Below are 21,452 nucleotides of genomic sequence, written 5' to 3'. Positions count from 1 at the left end.
TAAATGTTTATGTGATTTGTAAGTAAGCACGCACACATGATTGGGGGAGGGGAGAAGGTGCTCACCTTTTACTAATAAAGGTATGGGTTGAAAAACTTCGGAGACCACTGTTCAAGGGTAATAGAACCCCCTCCAAACACCAAAGATCATTGGACAAGGAGGCACAAGTGACAGACAGCTTCTACACAACCCAACACTGACCGTAGCCTTGGGAAGAGTCCCTGAGACCTGTCCTACATTACAAGCAAAGACACAGAACTGGGAAAAGTAAATCGATACTGATGCTGACCATTGGAAAGAGGTTGGATTCAACCCTTAGGTGAATGGAATCAGACTGAAGCATGCCTTGGGATGACCATTCATGAACTGTGCACAAATAGAGTCTTTCCAGTGGTGGATAACTGACCTTAATACCTTATCCCATTTGAGCCTCGTGGCAATCCCTGGATTCTTTCAGTCCTTTTACAGGAAGCCGTTCCCAACCCCTCTTCCTTGTGGTACCTTCCACTGGCTAATTATTTTCCGTTTATCCTGTACATAGCTTGTACATATTTGTTTCTAGTCTCAGTAGCAGAGAACGGGGACCAGCTTTGCCTTTCTTTGTATCTCCAGTGTTCAGCATGGTACCTGGCACACAGTAGGTGCTTAATAAATACTGAATGACTGACAAGAAAACAGACTCAGTGGTTCAATGACTTGCCCAGGGTCGCAAATACAGTAACTGTCAGACACTGTAATTAAATTTGAGGCATTACTACCCCAAATTCTCGAAATCCAGATTACTAATGAGCTCAATGCTTCTCAAACACTCGTATCCATTAGCTCATTTCAGTAAGCGCTGTTGAAGACCATAAACAGCTGGCATCTACTGTATGCAAAGCTTTATTTTGGAGAGGAATAAGTCTTAACACTTTTTCCCAGGTTTCATGGAGCTTACAGGCTACTAGGAAGGAAAGCAGTAATAGACATCAATATACAATAAATGCATCAGAGAGGAGCTAAGTACCACGTAGGGTCCAAGGAGGATGGAGGAAAGCTTTTGTGGTAGAAGCAATGGCCTAATCCTGCCCACTGTGCAGGTTAGTCTAGTTTTTCCTTAGAAGGTATTGAGACATTCCAAGACAATAATAAAAGCTAGCATTTACACTGCATCTACAATGCACTTTACAAATATTACCTTACTTGATCCTCACAACAACCCTAAGAGGTAGATGCTATTTTTACAGATGAGGAAACTGAGGCAAACAAGCTTAGTGACTTGCCCAAAGTCACGTAGCTAGCACCTGTCTGGGGCTAGATTTGAACTCAGGTCTTCCTGACTCCAGGCCCTCTATCCACTGCATTGCTTAGCACATAGTAGGTGCTTAATAAATGTGTATAAAAATGTAGAAAATGTAAATATATACTATAAATATAACATGATAGCTTTATATGTATACATTCATGTATATACAAATATGTACATACACATACATGGGTATATACACATTGCATATATGTATTTTTGCGTGTATGCTCAGTTTCTTGCTCAGGATCACAAAACTTGCATCATAAATGGGCTTTGCACCCTGTTGTGTGCCCAAACTCATCCATCATTCTATCCACTGTAACTTTTATAAATGTGCATTTATTTAAATTTTTTAAAGCATACCCTCCTATCTCAGGGTACTCACCTGCCTGAGGTGGTAAGGTGGTGTGGTGGAGGGAGTGCTGGCCTTGGACTTAGGAAGATCTGGGTTCAAATCCTGCTCAGGCATTAACTTTGTGACTCTGGGCAAGTCACTTGTCTCAGTCTTAGTTTCCTTATCTGTAAAATGGGGATAATAACGGCACCGACTTCATAGGGCTGTTGTGGGGATCAAATGAAATACGTACAACGCACTTTGAAAAACTTACAGCACTATTTAAAGCTTGATCTATTATTATTATTATTATTATTATTATTATTATTTTGCTCTCTAAGTGGATGCCTATAAGAATATAAACTCCGTGATAGGACTAATTCATGTCTGATTTTCTATCTCTAGTTTCTCACATCACTATGTTAGAGCCCTCTCTGTATATAGTAAGTGCTTAATAAGTGTTTGTGGAAGTGATGCATACTTTGGCCAGTACCTAGTTCCTTCTCTGATCCCCATACCCAAATAGAAACAGCAGTAACATTTTCCCACTGGGGAGCCTCCTTTTTCTTTTGGGCTCGTGGTCATGATGGGTAAAATAAGCCCCCTAGATGTTGTGCTTCCTCGATTTATAAACCACGACTGTACCGAGTGTAGCCCCGGGATGGGGATGGGCCACCGCCTATAATTTCACTGGTACAAGGAATTCCCCAACCCCCTTTACTGGTGCAGATCTGCTTCTTCCACTTCGTCTTAGAAAACCGCCCCGGGAGACTGAAGGGTTAAGTAACTTACCCTGGATGACACAGCCAGTATATTTCAGAGAGTGAGACTTGAACCATACCTTACTGCACTATGCCACGCAGCCCCTCTACGGCTTATCATGATAACAGCAAATGATGAAATGTAAGTTAGTGGGCTGTTGTTTCTTCTGCTGCCTTTTGCTGTGTGCCCAGAAACGGCAAACTCCTGATACTCACCTGTGCTGAACAAAATTAGATTTACCTGTTGCTATAAGAGAAAACTTAATTAGAAGGCTTCCGGCTTCTCTTCTAGATCACCCACACCCCATTTTCTTTACTAGTCTAAATAGAGAGCTGACAGTTTACTGATAGTCCCTGTTAACACGCCCAGTCCCTCTTAGTGAACAATGATCTGGTTCGCCTCTGGGCTTCCCTGGCTTCCTTCAGGTCCTAGCTAAAAAAATCCCTTCTGTGGGAAGTTTTAACCCATCCCCCTAAATTCTAATCTCATGCCTTCCTTCTGTTATTTCCTATTTATCTTTTTGAAAAAAAAATTATTAATTATTTTAATTACACAAAATTATTATTTATTTTACTTTTAACTTATGGAATAAAACAAGCATTTCCATAACATATTATGTATAATTAAAAAAAGATGGTTGCGCATGAAATTGCAAATCTACTATGCACAACTTGCTATTCCTTTCAAATATACAACAAAGTTATCGTGTACATTTCTTTTTTTTCTTCACTACCCTATCATGTATATAGTTTTTTACCTGTTGTATCCCCTCTCAGACTATAAACTAATGAGAGCAAGGTCTGTCTTTCTCTTCTCTTTGTATTCCCAGGGCTTAGCACAGTACCTGGCACGTAGTAGGCACTTAAGAAATGTTTGATTGACTGACTGACTCTAGACTTGGGCCAAAGCTCAGACCCCCATGCTAAACTGCTGCCCTCTAGTAAGGAAGGCTCCTTGGGATGACACAGGGAAGTGAGGGGAACCCAGTGGAAGGGCCTGGATGACAGGTCGTAGGGCCAGGAGAGCTGGGGAGCAGGGCAATCAGATGAGACATCAACAATTCAAGTTTGGGCTAGTTTACAGGAAGATGGTTCCTTCCCAGCCGGTGGGGCTACTTAGGTAGTAGCTCCCTCTGGGTTCTGAGGACCAGGTAGAAAGAATAGATCCTGAGGAAGAGCTTGCTGGCATTGAATCTGATCCATCCTGACCTGATGGCAGGGTCAGGATGTATAGCAAGTGCTGTGTCTACTATTTCCTTCATGAAGGTATCAGCCCCCAGCTCCACAGCATTGCTTCAATTCACCACTCTAGGCCAGAATACATTGAACTGAGTAACCCAGATCACATCCTTTCAAGCGGCTGTATTTTCTGAGCCCCAAATTAGGTCGGATGATCTTTTTTCTAATTTGTGAAAAGCACAGACTATCTGAAATCAGAACTGAGAAATTTGTTCCAGGGAAATTCAAGATGTATAATCTGCTTATACATATCTCCACCTATTCTTAATCCCATCCCTGGAGATTCCATCTTAGATACAAACTCCTTTAAGGGGCCAGTGAGTTTAGACAGGACAGTATAAGCCTTCCCCTGTTTTTTCCATTCATGGCCTTCTTACCAATACACTAAACCTAACTAATTAGTCCTTACTTGTTAGTCTCTGGGCAGCTAGGTGGCCAGAGGACAGAGCACCAGGCCTAGAGCCAGAAAAGTTCAAATCTGGCCACAGACACTAGCTGTGTGACTCTGGAAAAGTCACTTAACCCTGTTTGCCTCAGTTTCCTTATCTGTAAAATGCACTGGAAAAAGAAATAGCAAACCACTGCAGTATCTTTCTCAAGAAAACTCCAAATGGAGTCATGAAGAATTGGACACAACCAAAAAATGACTGAACAATAGGTTAGTTTTAATTAACTTAGCCTTTGTCCCATCCTGCTGTCTCCCCCTCCACCCACCCAAGGATCCCCATGTCTGAACCAAGTAGAGGAATTAATCACACAATGTGAAAGCTAGAAGGGAGCATCTAGCCCAACCCCCTCATTTTACAGATGGAGAATGAAGCCCAGAGAGGTCAAGTAACTCACTTAAGGTCACAGAGTAAATGACAGCCAGGGCTGGAGCCTCTGCCTCCAGGTTCATTGCTCTTCGGTGTGGCACATTGCCTCCCTTCCTAGCAAGGATACAAGGAAAGAGAGTCAAGTGTTGATCATTTGGGAGCTATTAGCCAGTTTGGAGCTGATCCAGATCATTTCGTTTCTCCGAGCAAATGAAGGAATCCCTCCTGTCTTCCTGTCCTTCACTGCCTGTTTTGCTGTTAATGGGCATGTCCTAAGAAGGGTGGTTTTGGATTATTTGTGGACTTTTTCCATTTATTCTGACCCTCTGTACCTACCCTCTGCCCACTAACTATTGGAGAGTTATATAACCTAGATGAAGAATGAAAACAAAAGGAGAATTTAATATGAAACAGCCTCATACAGCCCCAGTCAAAGGGTGAATTTCTCTGGCTAAAAAAGCAAGTCTCTGACCATTACTTGCATTATGTAAAAAATAACTCCTGTCATGAGATGACAGCACCTCATGGGCTAGGCTGTTTGGCAGTGGCATACAAGCCCAACATGAGACCCCATTGGTCTTAGGGGCATCAACCTCTTAGACCAAGTTATTCCATTATTAGGGCTCACCTTGGGGTTCTGGAGACCTCAGTGATCAATAGACCTCTTAGGAACTCCTTGCCGCTCCTGTGACTGCTCCTTGCCCGAACCCACCCAGGAGTGGCAGGACCACTCCACAGCCAAGCTCCCCCATTCTCAGCCATTTTCCTGGAAAACTTTATTTTAATTTGTGGCCCCTTACTAGGCAGACATGGCAGCTGCTGCTGAAAGTTGGAATCCGACCCCGCTGTACAGATGGAGCCTGGTTGCTATGGCAGCTGGGTATTTATTACCATCCCTCTCCACCCCAAGTTGGCATTGGCTGGACTTTAGCACTGAATCAACAAGAAAGGAAGTAACAAAGAAAAAGGAATCTTGAGAGTCCAGGTAGCCGGCTCCAGACCCAAACAGTGGAAATAATGGTGAGTGAACTGAGGGCTTTAGTTGGGATCAGCATGAAACTAGAAAGGGTAGCTATGGATAATTTCTTCTTGTTAACTTTTCTCTCTCTCTCTCTCTCTCTCTCTCTCTCTCTCTCTCTCTCTCTCTCTCTCTCTCTCTCTGCTACAGGCAAAATTTCTGTCCCAGGATCAAATTAATGGTATGTACAGTTTGCTTTTTAATTAGCAGGATCAAACACATTTACCAGTTTGAAGCAGTTATTGTAAAAATAAGCCTCATTCTGAGGAGTTTAGCTGTATTGATTATAGCTGCTCTTGTCCTGGGGTTGGGGTGGGGGTGGTAGCGGCAGCTAAGGGGGATGGTGGTCCACAATCTGGGCTGGGAGTGTAGCAGGCCCGGGCATCGGCCCCTGAATGACCTCCTGGTCTCTCCTGGGACAGTCGCTCAAACCCTGGAAGGAATGTTGAGTTCGTTGAGGAAGGCAAGACTGGAAAAAGTATGGAGAGTCAAGAAAGGGAGTTGTTTGATTTGGAAAACAAAGGAGGAAGAAGAAGGGGAAGAAGAGAAAAAAGAGGAAGAGGAGGAGGCAGAGAAGGGGAAAAGGAAGGGAAGGAAGAAAGACAAATGTCCTTAGATTTTACTCGGACTTCTTCTAAAGTACTTCCTACCTAACCTGCCAAGGAGATTTGAGAGGAGAATGTTGAAAGATGCTTTATTGGGTTTATATTCTTTTTAACGAACCAGGTGGATACACGGTACAGCCGAGATGAAGGAGGTTGAGAGTCCAAGTGAAGTTTGATGCCTGCGGTTCCTTCTTTCTATTTGGTCTCTCATGAGGTCCAATTCTCTTTCTTTTAAAGATGAGGAAATTGAGGCCTAGAATGGAAGTGACAAGTCCAAGGTCACAGAGCAACCACTGGTCTAATTCTTTGTGGTAGGATCTGTCTCTCAAACGGGCTTACCCCCTCAGCAAATGAAATGAGGAACAAATGTACGTTTCCTGCCTCTCTCATCTTGGCAAAGCGGGGGAGGGTGCAAGGGAGAAATGGATGGAAGAGAATCAGAGGCTCTTTGCCACATCCCTCCAAGAGGTCATCCTGCTCCCCAGCCCGGGGTCGCTCATCCCCTCCCCTCCCCAAACACCAAAGCTGTAAAGGAGGCTGAGTAAATGGACAGCTCCTCCCTCCGTCACCCACCGACTGGGGAAAGGTTCGTGTGTCTGCTCCGACCTCTCCACGCTCTGCTCCCCACCCCCACCAGGCTGCCTGCCCATCTCCCTCCTCATCCCAACCAAACATGACAGCGGGCGACAGGAATTCAGACCGTTAATTCTTGCTCCCTGAGCCGAGCGTCCTCAGACCGAATTAGGCTCTGGCAGGAAATGAAGATGTCACGTCCGATTTCGTTAAGTTCCACTTAAAATCTTCAGTCCCATCCCCCTGCTCCCCAAGAGGCGTCTCCTCTAATTAGCCTTCTGTTGATCCCAAGTGGTACCCGGCCCTCTCTCCCTCACCCTCGCCGACTCCTCCCCCGCGATCCGGAGCCAAAAGCCTGCGCAATGGGGGTAGTCTGTGGACAGAGCAGCAGCTCCCCACCCCTAACCCCAACTTTCCTCTGTTTACAGAAAAGGCAGCTAATTGACTTTGAACACCGCCCACCCTGCCTTTCATTAGTATTCTGGACTGTAACCCTACGCACATAAATGTTTCAAAAGCTTTTTCCCCCAGTAGAGATCCTTTGGCTCTCTGATGGATGTTCCGACGCTGAGGAACTCCATAGTTCATTAATTAGGAAACATTAAGAGGCCTCCGGCTCCCTCGTAGCCACCACGCTCGGTTCTCTTTTCCCTGCCTCCCCCCCAAACCCACCCACAGCCTGTTGCTTGCTCCCCGCAGGGCCAGGCTCTGTCAGAGGATGGACCTGGGCTGGGCCGGACCTCCGAGGGACAGTTAAGCTTGGATCCCTAAGATTATTGTGGAACAGCCGGAGGAAAGAGTCCAGGGACTAAGAGATCTTGGGAGCAAAGATTCGGGGATTTGGAATTGGCCTGCTCTGGGGAAGAGAAGACAAAGGAAATCTATCGCCGTCATCAAGTCTATAGGAGACAATGTGAAGCAAGAATTTCTCTCCTCAGTGAGAGCAAGTGGACTCCAAGCTCAAAAAGGAACCTCATAAAATGTTAGATCTGGAAGGCCAGGGAGAGTGCCAGGCCTGGATTCAAGAGGACTTGAGTTCAGATACTTACTGCCCTCACATACTTACTAGCTGTGAGACCTTAGCCAAGTCACTTAACTGCTGTCTGCCTTGGTTTCCTCAACTACAAGATGGTGATAATAACAGCACTCACCTCCCCAGGGTTGTTGTGAGGAGCAGATGAAAACGAATACCATTTTGGTTTTTTCCTAGGCAATGGTGTTAAGTGACTTGCCCAGGGTCACACAGGCAGTAAATGTCCAGTGCCTAGTCTCAGGCCGGATTTGAACTTACATCCTCCTGACTTTAGGGCCTGTGTTCTAGCCACTGCTCCACCAAGCTGTCCCCAAAAACAAATATTGTAGTTACTTAGCACAGTAACCCCTAGTAGGTGCTACCTAAATGCTATTGTTAGTATTTCAGTCTCAGCCCCTCATTACGAGCCGAGGAAGCAGGGATGTGGACCCTGCAGTTGCCAGATAGCAAATTGAGTCCAAGTTCTTCCCAGGAAGCAGATGTCATTTTCCTTTAGGAAAGCTGTGGTTTTTAGGGGGTTGTATTTCATCATCCGGGTTGCATCAGCTCCCATTTTGTGGGCATGATGGGATAAATCCTGTTTGCTTTTTTCCCCCATCCCCTGCTAAGGATGAAGGAATCCTTCCTTTGTTTTTCTCCTTTCCTGAAACAGAGTTCAAGGAATGCTTCTCCCTCTATGACAAGGAACAAAGGGGGAGAATAAAAGCTAACGACCTAATTGTGGTGATGCGATGCCTGGGGGCCAGCCCGACCCCTGGAGAAGTCGGAAGACACCTGCAGGATCATAAACTAGGTAAGTCAGCTGGAGCCAGGAAGCTCAGGAGGGAGCTGAGCAGAGGTTATTAAGTAAGAAGCAGGATCAGGCCTGCATCCACAGCTGTCAGCCTGGTGGGGAAGCTGAGTCAGTGCAGTGGGAGGACCACGGAGGTGGCAGAATGTAGGCCACCAGGACCAGCCTGCGAAGGAGGAAAACTAGAAACAGAGGCTGGGGAAGGGGGGGCTCGACTCCAGGCCTGAGCAACGCCCTTCCTTCCTCCCACTATGTCCCCCTCACAACTCCCTCTCTCTGCCGCCCGCCCCAGCGCAAAAGTCCTACGGGGAAACAGGAAGAGAGCGATATAAAAGAAACAGCAAACCCGCGCGCCCATGACAGAGAACGGCAGTGGGAGAAATGATAGAAGCCATGTACTGCTGAACATCTGTACTCAAGCTTCATGGGGAAAGGGTTAGACCTTAGGAGATCAGGGCACAGCAGTCAGATGAAGACTGGAGCCAGAAGCCAAACCAGGAGGAAAAAACCCCTGTGGCCAAGCTTCTCTTTTCTTTTTAAAGTATTCTTACTTAGAAATTTAACAATTAAGGACAAATATAAACATTTCTATATACGAAGAACAAAAAAGAGGATTGTATATGAAACCATGACCTTCTCTTAGTTTAATTTGTAATTAAATTTTTTCAATTAACAAAAATTTAATTTTCTCTTCTTCCTACCTTCACTCCCCCCTCCCAATCAAAGAAAACAAAAACAAAAACCCTTGATGTTCTTTGTTATGAACTTAACAATTATGGACAAATATAAACATTTCTATATACAAAGAGCAAAAAAGAGGATTGTATATGAAACCATGACCTTCTGTTAGTTTATTCGTATTCACATTTTTTTCAATTAATAAAATTTAATTTTCTCTCCTTCCCATTTCTACTCCACCCACCCACTCCCCATCAAAATAAAAACAGAGACTCTTGACTCTGCATAGTCAAGCAGAAAAAAATTCCTGTATCAGCTGCATCCAATAATGGATGTTTCTTTCTGCATATTGAATCCATTTCCTCTATGTTCAGAGGTGGGAAACATGTTTCCCCATAGGTCCTCTGGAATCATGGATGGTCACTGCATTGATCAGAGTTTTGAAGTTATTCAAAGTTGTTTGTCTTTTCCAGGTTGTTTGTTATTGTATACATAGTTCTCCTGATTCTGCTCACTTCATTTTGCCTCAGTTCATACAAGTCTTCCCAGGTTTCTCTGAAACCAACCCTTTCATTATTTCTTACAAGAGCTTCTTTCTTTTCTTATACTGCCCCCCCCCATCCCAGGCAATTGGGGTTAAGTGATTTGCCTAGGGTCACACAGCTAGAAAGTGTCTGAGGTTGGACTTGAACTTAGGTCCTCCTGACACCAGGGCCACTGCCGTAGCTGTCCCAGGGGCCTCTTTCCAAAGCATATCCATGAAATGCTTGCATTTAGAAGGAGTTAAGCACAGCACATAGACAATCCTATAAAAACTGGAGGGAAGGATGTGTATGTGTGACTGGGGTGAGGGAGGCAGGAAGGTATTAATTCTTCAGTCAGTATATGTGCCTTGGGGCAGCTAGGTGGCGCAGTGGATAGGACTCTGTGTCTGATGCTAGAAAAGACCTGAGTTCAAATGTGACATCAGACACTAGCTGTGTGACCCTTGGCAAGTCACTTTACCTTCTGTTTGCCTCAACTTCCTCACCTGTAAAATGGGGATAATAATGAGATAATATAGGGGGCAGCTAGGTGGCACAGTGGATAGAGCACTGGCCCTGAAGTCAGGAGGACCTGAGTTCAAATCTGGCCTCAGACCAAACACTTGACCCTGGGCAAGTCACTTAACCCCAATTGCCTAAAAAATAAATAAATAAAAATAATGAGATAATATTTATTTAAAAACCGCTTAGCACATAATAGGCAGTATATAAATGTTTCCTTCTTTCCCCCATTAAAGTCTGCAGTGTGTGTGCTTTTCACACTTTATCTCATTTGAGCCTCATATAACAGCCTGGAAAAAAGGTACTCTGCATATTATCTTCATTTTATAGATGAGATGGTAAATAACTTGCCCGTGGTCAAACATCTACTAAGTTGCAGATTTAGTCCTAAAAGGGATCTTGCGTGTTATCAGTTCTCCAAATTTTACAAGTGAGGAAGATGGAATGACATGCCCAATGTCACAAAAGTAGTGTATGTTAGAGGTGGGATTCAAACCCAGGCCCTCTGACTCCAAATGCTTTAGCTTCTTGGGAAGGGAAGGAAGAATATTATGTAGGCCTAGATTCCCTCTGTCTCAGATGCAGAATTTGAGCCCAGGGCATTCCTGACTCCAAGTTCTGTAACTGGCTCTCCGAAAAGGAAACTATGCCTCAAAACTGCAACTCAGGAGTGATGTATATGACCAAAATAAGAGAAAGAGAGAGAGAGAGACAGAAAGGAAGAGACACAGAGAGACACAGAGATAAACACAGAGATAGAAAGAAAGACAGAAACAGAGAGACAGAGAAGAGACAAAAAGAGACAGAGAGAAACAGAGAGAGAGAGAAGGAGAGAGAGAGAGGAGAGAGAGAAACAGAGAGAAGAGAGAAGAGAGACAGAGAAAAACAGAGAGAGAGAGAGAGAGAGAGAGAGAGAGAGAGAAGAGAGACAGAGGAGAGAAACAGAGAGAGAGAGAGGAGAGAGAGGAAAGAGAAACAGAGAGAAGAGAGACAGAAGAGAGAGAAGGAGAGAGAGGAGACAGAGAAAAACAGAGACAGAGAGAGAGAGAGAGAGAGAGAGAGAGAGAGAGAGAGAGAGAGAAGAAGAGAGAGAAGAGAGAGAAAGGAGACAGAAGAGAGACAGAGAGAAAGAGAGAGAGAGAGAGAAGGAGAGGAGAGAGAGAGAGAGATCCAAGTCACCAGTCACTGGCCCTGAACTGAAAGCTTGCTTTTGGTGCCTGGGGACCACAGGCAAGGTCAGAGATAAAGGAAAGTGTTTTATCCCAAACCCCCAAATGCTGGGAGGAGTGGTTCTAAATTTTGGCTTTTGTTTTGGGGTTTCTGGTTCCAAGAGATGGTTGGTTATGTCCTTGTTGTTTTCCAGAGTTTTGTCTTCTTTTCACAGGAAATCAAAGTTTGCCGAACATTCAGTTTTCATTCATCACGCCTCAGGGTCTCTGATGATCCCGGAGCCCTCACAGCTCTCTCACGTGCTCCCTTCTGAGCCCACTGCCTAATGAGTTAGTAGCTCTCATACATAAAAGCTGAGAATGAAATGGAAGGACTCTTGAGGCAAATCTTAGAGTCACAGAATGTTAGTGTGGGAAGCGACCCTTAGGATGACATCATGTAGTAGAAGTAACACTGCATTTGAAGAAGGTTTGGGTTCTGGTCTAGGCAGTAACTAGGGTGGAGCAACTAGAGCTTTGCTTCAAGGCATCAGAATTTAGATACCATGAACTGTACTTGCAATCTCTTAGCATCAGTTTCCTGGAGTCTTATGATGTGCTTCCTTTTTTTTTTTTGGCGAGGCCACTGGGGTAAGTGACTTGCCCAGCGTCACACTGCTAGTAAGTGTTATGTGTCTGGGGTCAGATTTGAATTTAGGTTCTCCTGACTCCAGGCGCGGTGCCACCTAGCTGTCCCTGTGCCTCCTTTCCCAGGCATATCCCTGGAGACATCTCCCTTCCCACCAACCTTTATACCCTTTGCTCTAGGCACTAAAATTGCTAGTTACAGCTCTGAGTTCTGGCTCATTCATTACCTAGATGACTTTGGAGAATCATTTAATACATCTGGGAAATTGCTTCTCCACGTGTAAAGTAAGGACATTGGACTTGTTCTCTACAAGTCCTTTCTGGCTCTATGTACTATGGATCCCCTCATTTTGCGACGAGGAATCCCAATTGCAGAGAAATGACTTGCCCAAAGTCTCATAGTTAGGAAGTAGAAAGTCCTGGGTTGCCCTGCTGTGCTATGTTTCCTTCGATTTATGTTGTTAAGTTGTTTTAGTCACATCCGACTCGTTGTGACCCCATTTGGGGTTTTCTTGGCAAAGATATTGGAGTGGTTTGCCGTTTCCTTCTCTGGCACATTTTACACCTGAGGAATCTAAAGCGAGCAGGGGTAAGTGACTTGCCCAGGGTCACACAGCCAGTAGGTGTCTGAGGCCGGACCTAAACTCAGGTTTTGCTGACTCTGGGCCTGACACTTTATCCATTGTGCCACCTAATCGCCCCCTCCTCCAATCCATAGGGAAAGCAATTGTAGAAAGATTAAAAAGGCAGGTCCCCCTCGTTTTAATCTTTTTTTGTCCTGAGCTCACATGGATTTGATGAGTAAATCCCCATTAGCCACTCTAAGGTCTCTTGGAGAAAACTCTGCTCCTTATCGCTTGTGCTTTGGCCTTTGCAGACAGACGCGCAGAGCTGGATTTCTCCACCTTCCTCACCATCATGCACAAACAAATGCAGCAGGAAGCGCCGCAGAAAGAGATTCTGTTGGCCATGTTGATGACTGATAAAGAGAAGAAGGGCTACATCACTGCGGAAGAGCTGAGACCCAAGCTCACCAGACTGGGAGAGCGGCTGACCGACAAGGAAGGTAAGGGGCCTCTGCGGCAGCCGAAGGCGAGTGACCCGCCCAAGGTCACACGGGCTGAAGAGGACAAGGGCTCCTTTCTGCCGCTCCATTAGCTGCTAAGCCAGGTGAGAGGATCGGCCTGCTGCTAGGCACGCCTTGAAGTCCTCCCCGCATCTTCTCCGTGCCTCAGCCATGATCTCCTTAGAATAGGAGCGCAGATTCACAGCGAAAAGGGCTCTTGAGAGTCCGTGTTGGGTAGCCCCCTCATTTTTTTTTAAAAACAGATATAGAAGCTGAGGTCCAGAGATTTTAAGGTACTTACCTCAGGTAAGTACTACACAGGTAGGAAGTTTTAGAGGGAGAATTTGAACCCAGGTCCTCTTAGCTCCCAAACCATCCCACTTTCCACCATTGTTCATGTCCAACGCTTGGTGACCCCGTTTGAGGTTTTCTTGGCAAAGATACTGGAGCGGTTTGCCATTTCCTTCTCTAGCTCCTTTTACAGATGAAGAAACTCATTTTCCTCAACAGGGTGAAGTGACTTGCCCACTTTCACACAGCTAGGCAGTACCTGAGGCTAGATTTGAACTCAGGAAGATGAGCCTTCCTGACTCCAGGCCAACCTGTATCCACTTCACCACCTAGCTGCCCTTAAGGCAGTTGGATTAGATCGGGGGTGGGGAACCTGCAGCCTTGAGGCCACACGTGGCCCTCCAGGTCCTCAAGTGCCACCCTTTGACTGAATTCAAATTTCACAAAACAAATCCCCTTGATAAAAGGAATTCCCCAAGATCTCTGAGGTACCTTTCTACCTCTAAAATTCTATGAATTTAAAACACAACTTTTTTTTAAGTGCTGATTTTGGATAAGAAATTTAACTTATTCCAAGCAGGGGCAAAAATTTAGGGGTTTCCTTGAAATGTTTTAAATCCATCAGTCAGACTCAGTGGCCCTGTCAGTATTTAAGGAAAATCTGCTCTTCCAAGAATGTCAGCCAGCCTTCAAAGGAAGGTAGTTTCCAAACCTACCAAGGACTTTTCCTTGGGCCCCTCCTTGTTCTGACCTTTGTCCTTGAAAACTAGAAAAGCAAATATCTAGAAGTAATCTGGTTCTGACACCCACACAATTTCCAGGGAAATACAGTATGTCAGGAATGCACAGGAGGATTGGACTCCAGTTGAAACCCTTCCAAATCAACAGAATCACGGCCAACCTTTCCGCCTCCTAAGAACTTGTCTTTTTATTTGAGAAACCAGATCCTCTCGGGCCCGACTCCAACACGATGCCTCTACGCAGACAAAGACTTTGCTCCAGAATGAACCACTTTTGAGTTCTGTCCTTAGAATCTCCCCACCCCCCCCCACTCCCTCCAGCATGGTGGTCAGGCCATTTGTCCTCCCTCCCCCTCGGATGATCTGGACGCTGGGGAACTGTGGGGTATGTAACTCAAGGATACAGCTTCCTTTCAGTCTGTTTTAGCTTGGGTTTCCCTTCATAGCATTACCTGACCACATCACTCTCAACATTTCATATTTCTTCGTAGGTAACAACCAAATTCCAGAGCCTGAGGCCAGAAATCTGGGAGTAATTTTCCTTCTGGTTAATTGGTTAATTCCTTTTCTTTCAGACCCCTACAGAAAATTCAGCTGATATTTAATGAAAGCCCAATCTAGGCAACAGAAAAGGGTGGGTGGGTGGGAAATCTACTGGCTACCCAAAATAGATCCTGCTTTTTTTTCCTTAAAAAAAAAAATTAAACTAGACCCTTTTTGGGGGGGAGTGGGAAGGGGGCTTTCTTTATATCCTCAGTACTTAGCACAATGTTTGGCAAATAACAGATGCTTAATAAATAATTGTGGATTTGACTTGACTTGTCAGAGAGACCTCAACAGTAAAAACATTCAATTTAAGTCAAAGACCTTTTTTTTTTAAAGTACCTACTTTTTAGCTATTGGGTGAGAGGCAGGCAGCCTCAGTGAATCTAGAAGTCTTAGGTCAAATCTTGCCTCTGAAGCAAACTAGCTGTGTGATTTTGAGCAGATTACTTAACCTCTCTGTGTCCCAGGCCCCCATGACTATGAACTGCAGAGCAATTGAGGATCTGAACTTGGGAGAGGGGGTTTTCTCATCCAGTGTTTCCTACACTGAGGAAATTATATGTCCAGACAATCAAGAAAATGTATGAGGCCCAGTGTGAGATGCTTGAAATGAAAGAATATTTAAAAAAAAAAAGTATCAAAATGAAAGAATAACAGGATCCCTCCCCTCAAGCAGTTTACATTCTAGAAGGGGAAATAAGACATATGCACTAGTGGTTATGATAAAATTGCTATGTATGTAGGAGTGGTTGAACAGAAGAATATGACAGATTTGTTAGAAGGAAGGAAACACTCATATGTAAGGCATCAGGAAAGGCTTCATGCAGGGAGTGGGGTGGTCCTTCAGCTGGGCTTGGAAGAAAAAGGTTTTTAATAAGCAATGGTCTACAATGAGACAGTTCCAGGGACAGGTGATGGTATCCAAGAGTGGGGGGCCTTGAGGCCTCATGTGGCCCTCTAGGTCCTCAAATGCAACCCTTTGACTAAATCCAAACTTCAGAGAACAGGTTCCCTACTCCTGGCACACAAATTGATTAAGGCAAGAGAGGATGGGATGAGGTTACTCCGAATTAGCTGGAACATAGTTATTATTGTTGTTCAGTTGTTTCAGACTCTTTATGACCCCATTTGGGGTTTTCTTGGCAGAGATACTGGAGTGCTTTGCCATTTCCTTCTCCAGCTCATTTGACAGATGAAGAAACTGAGGCAAACAGGGTTCAGTGACTTACACAGCTAGTAAGTGTCTATCTCTAGATTTGAATTCAGGTCTTCGACTCCAGGCTCAACACTCTATCTGCTTTAGCTGGAACATAGCAGAGAAGGAAAATAGTATGAATAAGGCTAAGAATAGCAGGTTGGAGCTTCTAATTCCTGCAGGCAATGAAGAACCATGGGAGATTTTTGAGCAAGGGGATTTTCTGCTCAGACCTGCATTAGAAAGATAATTTGGGCAGTGTTCTGAAGGCTGAATTGGAGAGGGGATAGACATGTTTGTCATTTAGATTGGGATCTACAAATTTTTCAGGGAGGGATTCCTATATCTTCATGAATCCCCCATGAAATATAAAAAAATACTTCTAGGTAGGCTCACACTTTAAAATTTTTATCACTTTTCCAGGGACTGGATTTGAGAATTTTGTGGGGTTTTTTGTTTTGTTTTGTTTTGCGTTTGGATATGGGCAAGTAAAACGGAATAAAAATTAATAGAATCTCAGAGTTGGAAGGGACCTCTGATGTCATCTATTCCCACCAAGCCATTTAGGAGTAGAATCACCTCTACAATATTGCTAAAGAGTAGTCACCCACGTTCTGCTCAAAGACTTCTAGTGATGGAAAGGAAGAAGGATGAGGAAGAAGAATGGACCCGGCGACAAACCTCTCCCTGTCCAGATGTTGCCTAAGACTCATTCCATCTCCAATGCTTACCTGTGCCACGGTATCATAAACAAACATCCTTGTGAATGTCTCTTAACACTGAGGTCTGCAAACGAAAGATCTTCCTTGACATGAAAAGCCTTTTCTAGAACATTTCCTAACTTGGGAACCAGAAGACCTATCCTTGCCAAATATGATCTGACACTTGAAGGAAATATCCCTATGGTATTTTTCTCCAAGTTTGGGCTTTGTATACCACAGAATATCAGGGTTGGAAGGAACCTCAGAGGTTCCTGGGTTAGAAAGTCCCTCTGTCCTCTCCTTGCAATCTTCTAGCGAGGGGAGAACCCACTACCTTTCTAATTCACCTTTGCAAGGTGACTGTAAGTTTTTCCTTATATGAAGCCTCTTGGGAGCTTCCACCCCCTACTCACAGGTTTTGTCTTCTGGGACCAAATGAGTGAGTTTGAACTCTCTTCCCTGGGCACAGACCTTCAAGTCCTTGAAGATACAAGATTATCATGTCTCCCCCTCCCAACATATGGTATAATTTTCAGACCCTTCCCTATCCTGGTTTTCCTCTTCTTGACTTGATCCACCTGGATCAATGTCCTTGGTCAACGTCCTTCCTAAAATATGGCTCTCAGAACTGAACAGTCTTCTCGATATGGCCCAACTAGGGCAGAAGTAAAATGGTCTGTGACTTCCCTGGCTCTGGACACCATATTTCTCTTCACTTTTCAATGCAATCCGTGGTCACATCAGGTTTCTTGGGCTATCCTATCACAAATAATAATTAGAGGCAGAACATTTTCTGAAAGAGTTGAGAAATGTCAAGAACACAATTAAAACCTTGGGGTCTAAATAAACTTCCCTAGGTAGTGAAATGCTCAGTTCCTTCTGCTGGAAGCATCAATCACTTAGAATTTTTGGGAGGCTCACCAAAATCAGTTCATGATGGACTTGGGAGTTAAAAAGACCTATATTCAAATCCTTCCTCAGATTCTAGCTGGGCAAGTCATAACCCGTTGTGGGCCCATTTTTCCTATTCACTAGGTGGCCTTTATGGTACCATCCAGCTCTGAATTTATGATCCTATGATTCTTTTCAATAACCAAAATGGTGGAGTGGATAGACCACTGGGCCTAGAATTAGGAAGATCTGTCACTAACCAGCTGTGTGACCTTGGAAAAGTCATTTAACTTCTGTATGCCTCATTTTCTCAACTGTAAAGCAGAGATGATAATAATAGCCCCTACCTCATAAGGTTGTTGTGAGAATCCCATGAAATAAATATTTGCAAAGTGCTTGGCACGGTGCCTGGCACATAGTAGATACTGAATATATCCTTGTTCCTTTCCTTTTCCTTTCTCTCTAGGGAATAGCCACAAACTTTTCTTTAATATTCTTTGTTGAGAAAGGAATTACCATGGTGGACTTTGGAGTCAGGAGGTCTGGATTCTAGTCCCATCTTCTGCCATTAATTAGCAAAATTCCTTTTCTCTGTTTCTCACATCTACAATAAGGTAGCTGGCTTAGATGATCTCTCATCCATCACAGCTATACCATTCTATGAATCTCCGGATCCAGTGAGTTAGGTGTGTGCTATTTTTATCCCCAAGATTGTTTAAAATCACAGTAAAGGCTTTAAGGACAAACTTTTTCAATCCAGTAACCACCAAGATAGTAACTGACACAGTGCCTAGATTTTTTTTCTCCCAGGTTCTGCAACCCTCCTAGGTCCTTTATCTGCCAACTATCGAGGCATTCTTGCGGATGGAGATCCAGTCTTGGAGTCAGGATCTGGATTCAAGTCTCACTTGCTGCATACATAAGGGCTGTGTGACTGTGGCCAAGTCAATATTCCTTCTTAGTGTTCCTAAGTGACTCTCTGAGACTTCAAGAATAATCCTACCAGTGAAATCATAGGTTGTTCCAAAATTATATGGGGAGTTAGCAAGCAGGCCGCTGTTATTCTCCTAATTCATGTGTTTAATGGTCTGTAGCTAAAGCAAACAACACATGTCACCAAACTCACAAACATCTATCACTGGTTTAGCCAGCAAAGAAAACAGTAGTGTTCCCAATGGACGGAGAGGAAGACCGATTTTATCTCCTCCTGCCTCGAGGCAGAAAGGACATCAGACCCTGGCCATCTAGGTGCAGAATGATTTTTTTTCCCCTTTTTAAATCTTGAGTAGTTAATCAGGCTTGAAGGCATTTCCAAGACCTGGCACTGGCCTACTTCAGGATCTTGGTTCTTTACCAATCTTCAGGTTAGGGACAGGAAACCATTACTGAGAGTGACCCGAATTCTACCCAGATGGTTATCGTCAGGCACTGGCACGATGCTGGAAAATCGTGTTTCCCATTAAAATGGGCATGAGGGAGTCTCCTGCTGGCAGCCTTCATCTTGCTAGAAAGTGACTCAGAGCCCCTAGCAGTAGAGGGATCTGATGTTCAGGGACGACATGCTGGGATGTTTCCAACTAGCCGGCTGTCTCATAGGAAAGTTCTTGGTGAAGAAGATAAATTACAGTTCCTCAACTTCCTAAAAATACCCAGAACTACTATTACTAGATACCAGCTTGGGTAGTGAGCATAATAATTACACTTCGGGGAAGAATGGCTGAACAGAGAATCACAGGACATTTTCTAACTGCCCTGAATAATATGTGCGTATACAGTGTCTCTGTTCCAGATAATTTAATATGGCAGGTGACAATTTTCATATCCTGATTTGACTCTCGTAAGTTGAATCCTTTGAAAAGTACAGAATAAAACCTTAAACTTTAACAACCTAGGGTGGGGACAGAGGTTGCCCTCATGTAATATTTAATATGGGATCCATGAACTTATATAATATTTTGGTAACTATATTTCAATGTAATTGATTTCCTGTCTTCTCCTACCTATTTTATGTATCTAAACATATAATTCTGAGAAGGGGGTCCATAGGTTTCACCACACTGCCAAAGGAGCTCATGACACAAAAAAAGGTTAAGAACCCCTGCCTTATAGCAAAAGCTGAAAGGATGAGGAAAAAAAGTCAAAAAAGATTAAGTTGAGTTGATATTCTAGAAGAGATGGTATTAATAGGGTGAAAAGGTATACTGGTGAGTCTGCATGGACAAAGCAATATTTTGCCCAGGCATGTAGAACCAGAAGAAACACTGGAAACAAGAATTAAAAAAAAAACCACCTTAGAACAATTAGTTTTGTGTTTGTGGCTTGTAAATAGCAGATTCATTACAGTTCCAATATTCTCATTTAAAAAAAGAGGAAAGATTATAAAAGGAAATATAACCCAGTGCTAATTCCTATTGTTATTGTGGAATAATGAGAAGAGAAAGAAGCATTTTTTTGCCCTCACACTGTCTACATCAAGGTCAATATGATTCTAGCTTAGGGACAGAGACATAGTAGGTATTTGATACATGTCTGTTAAATTAAACTCAATCCCAAAGCCAGGGAATCCTGAAGAGACTGCGCCAATCCTGAATTAAAAATGGTGGTTCAAACTGGTTTTTTCAAATAAAGGATGAAGAACATAATGGTTTCTTCCTCTTCCTTCCTCCTTATTTTCCCAAATCCTTAGAAAGTCTCAGGAAATAGTCTAAAGTCAGATTAAAACCATTTAAGGTTGGCAAAAGTCAAAGCTGTATTCAGTGAGGGCAGAGGAAGAATTGACTGAGCTCCCAGGGCGTAGGATGTGACCAAACACTCCTCTTGTCTAATTTTCTACTTAAGGTCTCGCTTCCTTCAATGTATGGAAATACTATCTGCCCATGGGTATTCTAATATAACGGAAAAGATTTTGGGGGGAATCTCAGTTTCTGAAAAGGGCATAATGTGATGCATAAAAACACCAGTGAAACTGAACTCAGAAATTAATGTGATTCATTCTAGTGGATGATCTACTGAGAGAAGCTAATATTGGACCAGACGGCAAAGTGAAATACAATGAATTTATCCAAATGATCACCCTTCCTGCACCAGATTACTGAACTGGATATCTATGGATACAAGGAAGAGTCATTTTTTAAATCTGAAAACTTCTGACACTCGATTGGATTTTTATAAAACCTATCCCTTTTACGTTAAGGGGAATGGTAGTGTCATACGTAGAGTACTACCTTATGTCCCTGCTGCAGACACAAGGACTTCTCTGTAATGATACAAATAAAATTATTTTAACTGTGCCATGACCTTGAGTCCACTTAAATGAGGCCATCTAATTAAAGACCAAAACGGGAATGAGGTGGAGAAGTTGATAGAGTGCTGGGCCTGGAAGGAAGAAGACTCTTCTCCTTGAGCTCAAATGTGGCCTTAGACATTTAATAGCTGTGTGACCTTGTTAAGCAAATCACTTAACCCTGTTTGCCTCGGTTTCCTCATCTGTAAAATGAGATGGAAAAGAAAGTGACAAATCACTCAAGTATCATTGCCAAGAAAACCCCAAGTGAAGTCATGAAGAGTCAGACACAACTGAAAAATAACTGAACAATTAAATACCAAACACTACCTTTAAAGCTCAGTGACTATCTTCTAAATGAAAAGAAAAATTCATTGCCACTGCAGCATTAAGTTAAACCTCTTGGTGAGGTTTCATGTTGCATCACAGGGTCAGTCACATATTTCCAGTCTCTATCTTTCCTATGTATCATAATTTCAGCATATTCCTCAACATACATATACACATAAAAGTAGTCACTGATGTGGAAATCTACTAGCTAAGCAGAGGAAAACAGTGTCATAATTAAGTTGATGTACTAAGGTTCCACTACAGATAGAACATGCTGAAATCCATGGACATCCTACACAAGCTTTAAAAAAACTTTTTTTCTGACACTTACAAAAACTCAAAGCACTTGACACTATCGACTATTAGAAGCATGAGCTTTGAGGGAAACTGATCATTTCACTACCTAGAGAGGTTCATCTGTAACCCCAAGAGG

General features: G+C 43.6%; 1 protein-coding gene and 1 long non-coding RNA gene across 4 annotated transcripts; one reads left to right on the top strand and one right to left on the bottom strand.

The window, feature by feature from the left end:
* Nucleotides 1–866: 866 nt before the first annotated feature.
* On the bottom strand, nucleotides 867–6,929 carry LOC144456313 (uncharacterized). Of its 2 annotated transcripts, XR_013485343.1 has the most exons (4): nucleotides 6,761–6,929; nucleotides 6,179–6,313; nucleotides 4,466–4,551; nucleotides 867–2,604 (listed from the first exon to the last, which is right to left on the bottom strand). It is a non-coding gene; the product is annotated as an uncharacterized LOC144456313 (long non-coding RNA). The 2 variants fall into 2 exon arrangements; XR_013485342.1 differs by having other exon boundaries at nucleotides 867–4,551.
* On the top strand, nucleotides 5,241–20,696 carry CALML4 (calmodulin like 4). 2 transcript variants are annotated; one of them, XM_020982538.2, is made up of 5 exons: nucleotides 5,252–5,457; nucleotides 5,606–5,636; nucleotides 8,319–8,459; nucleotides 12,854–13,042; nucleotides 20,404–20,696. In XM_020982538.2, exons 1-5 carry the CDS (start codon nucleotides 5,455–5,457, stop codon nucleotides 20,499–20,501), a joined length of 462 nt encoding a protein of 153 aa, XP_020838197.1. In that variant the 5' UTR covers nucleotides 5,252–5,454; the 3' UTR covers nucleotides 20,502–20,696. The 2 variants fall into 2 exon arrangements, with proteins under 2 accessions (XP_020838227.1, XP_020838197.1); XM_020982568.2 differs by lacking the exon at nucleotides 8,319–8,459 and having other exon boundaries at nucleotides 5,241–5,457.
* Nucleotides 20,697–21,452: the final 756 nt, after the last annotated feature.

The sequence above is a fragment of the Phascolarctos cinereus genome, unplaced genomic scaffold (assembly GCF_003287225.1).
Source record: "Phascolarctos cinereus isolate Bilbo 61053 unplaced genomic scaffold, phaCin_HiC Scaffold_3;HRSCAF=262, whole genome shotgun sequence".
In the NCBI taxonomy this organism is placed as follows: domain Eukaryota; kingdom Metazoa; phylum Chordata; class Mammalia; order Diprotodontia; family Phascolarctidae; genus Phascolarctos; species Phascolarctos cinereus.
This window is presented reverse-complemented; position numbering and strand designations above follow the sequence as displayed.